The sequence below is a fragment of the Vigna unguiculata genome, chromosome 4, assembly GCF_004118075.2.
Source record: "Vigna unguiculata cultivar IT97K-499-35 chromosome 4, ASM411807v1, whole genome shotgun sequence".
Taxonomy (NCBI): domain Eukaryota; kingdom Viridiplantae; phylum Streptophyta; class Magnoliopsida; order Fabales; family Fabaceae; genus Vigna; species Vigna unguiculata.
Window position 1 is genome coordinate 8,947,058 of NC_040282.1, and position 1,817 is coordinate 8,948,874.

The following is a 1,817-nucleotide window of genomic DNA, read 5'->3' on the forward strand; positions in this document are numbered from 1 at the left end:
ATTTCTAAAAGTGATCTCATATAATATTCATAAGGTGCATTTGTCATCTCTTTACTGATTCACTATCTATCAATACACTAAACAGGTAATATTTTATTTTAATATTTTTGTATTTGTAATATCAGGTTTATGTTAAATATTTTTACTTATAAATTAAAAATAAAGTATTACTAAAATGACTACGTAAATTAATTAATCATACAACGTATAAACACAAATACTGCTATATTGCTAGTTCAATAACTTAAGAAAATAAAGAAATTAGAATAAAACTAACTACATCGTGTTGATTGTGAGGCAGATAATTTGAATAAAACTAACTACATCGTGTTTCAACCATTGACTAAAACTTATATTCAATCACTTAAACAATTCTCATCTAATTTTCTGAAATGAGATAAATAGTAGAAAAAATATGCTCCATCAGCAACAACAAATATATCAAAATTTTAATTATGATAATAATTACTTCATCTACAATTTTTGGAGACAATGTCGTAGACTTCACGAGATTGCACGTGGTGTTTGCATTCCATTGTCTTTTAAGTACAGTTTCCTTGTGAAGCAGAATTGATGTACTGGGGAATAGGGTCTGTGTTCAAACATATCCTTATTTCAGATAGATTTCCAGTTTTTCTACAGATTAGTTGTGGTTCAACACCTATAGCTGAGTTGCGTATAGCTGAGATGATATCATTTGTAACGTATGTCTTACCATGTGAATGTGATATACCCGCATTTCTAAGTATTGCTTCAAGATCATTCCTTGCATAGATATCTAATGCCAATCTGAAGTAATCAAATTGCTGCATATTGGAGCACGTTCCATGCTTCTTCCACTCATATTCCCAAAATTCTGAATCACGCCTACGAAGATAATTTGGCCAATCTTGATGTAGCTGAGGTACTATATTTTGGATCTAATAAAATAAACAAAAAATATCACTTTTCAATATCAAAATATTATTATAATTAGGAAATAGAATCCTTACCTTGGAAAGATCGAATAAGTCACTTGTGCACTTGGATGGTTGTGGAAAGAAGTTTGTAGATGGCCACAAACCATGGATAGTAAACCATGTTTGTGCCATTTTCCAGTAAAATCCCTTAGCTGAATTCTGAAATAATGAAAAGATGATGAAGAAAGAAATAAGGTAATTCATTATATATGTTTATGGAAAATAATGAATAACAATAGAGCTCAATGATTCAATTTATAATCCTTGTATTGTGTAAACGTTCAATGATTCAATTTATAATCCCTTGTATAGTGTAAAAGTTCGTTAAAGAAGGGTTCTGTTAAATTTTGTAATTTATTAATTATAAAAAAATTATCAAATTTTAAAGTAGAACATGGTACTATATTTTATACTTAATCGTAGTGAATCACTTTATTAATATATCCAAACATTGCATGTAACACTCCATTTCTATATAATTATCTTTTTTTTTATCTATACTTATATACCTATAATTTAAACATAAATTAAGGATGGTAGTTCAATTTATTAAATATAATATAAACTTATTTAGTCTTCAAATTGGAAAAAAAAGTGTGATATATAATTATCATTTTTATTTTAAGATATAAATAATTTTAATCTATATTTTTCAAATTCTTTATATTCATATTGAAATAATTAAACTGATCATGAATGCCAATAAAGATAGTTATTTAATTTAGACATAACACATTCATACAGATTTAATTTAGACATAACACATTCATACAGGAATGAGACACACATGTTGTGTCTTTTGTCAACAAACATATACGGTGAAAAAAGGAATCCTAATGAAAACTTTTGATTAATTAT

General features: G+C 26.7%; 1 protein-coding gene across 1 annotated transcript; it reads right to left on the reverse strand.

The window, feature by feature from the left end:
- Positions 1-477: 477 nt before the first annotated feature.
- Positions 478-1,208, reverse strand: LOC114180969 (ribonuclease 2-like). The gene is made up of 2 exons (XM_028067269.1): positions 993-1,208; positions 478-920 (listed from the first exon to the last, which is right to left on the reverse strand). The coding sequence occupies exons 1-2, from the start codon at positions 1,161-1,163 to the stop codon at positions 543-545; spliced, it is 549 nt and encodes a 182-aa protein (XP_027923070.1). The 5' UTR covers positions 1,164-1,208; the 3' UTR covers positions 478-542.
- Between the last annotated feature and the right edge of the window lie 609 nt (positions 1,209-1,817).

Bases quoted from the DNA above. Each gene is read 5' to 3' on its own strand.
- LOC114180969 (XM_028067269.1), bottom strand. From the start codon at position 1,163: ATGAATTACCTTATTTCTTTCTTCATCATCTTTTCATTATTTCAGAAT. The intron at 921-992 runs GTAAGGATTCTA...TTATTTTATTAG, and splicing joins ACTTATTCGATCTTTCCAAG to ATCCAAAATATAGTACCTCA.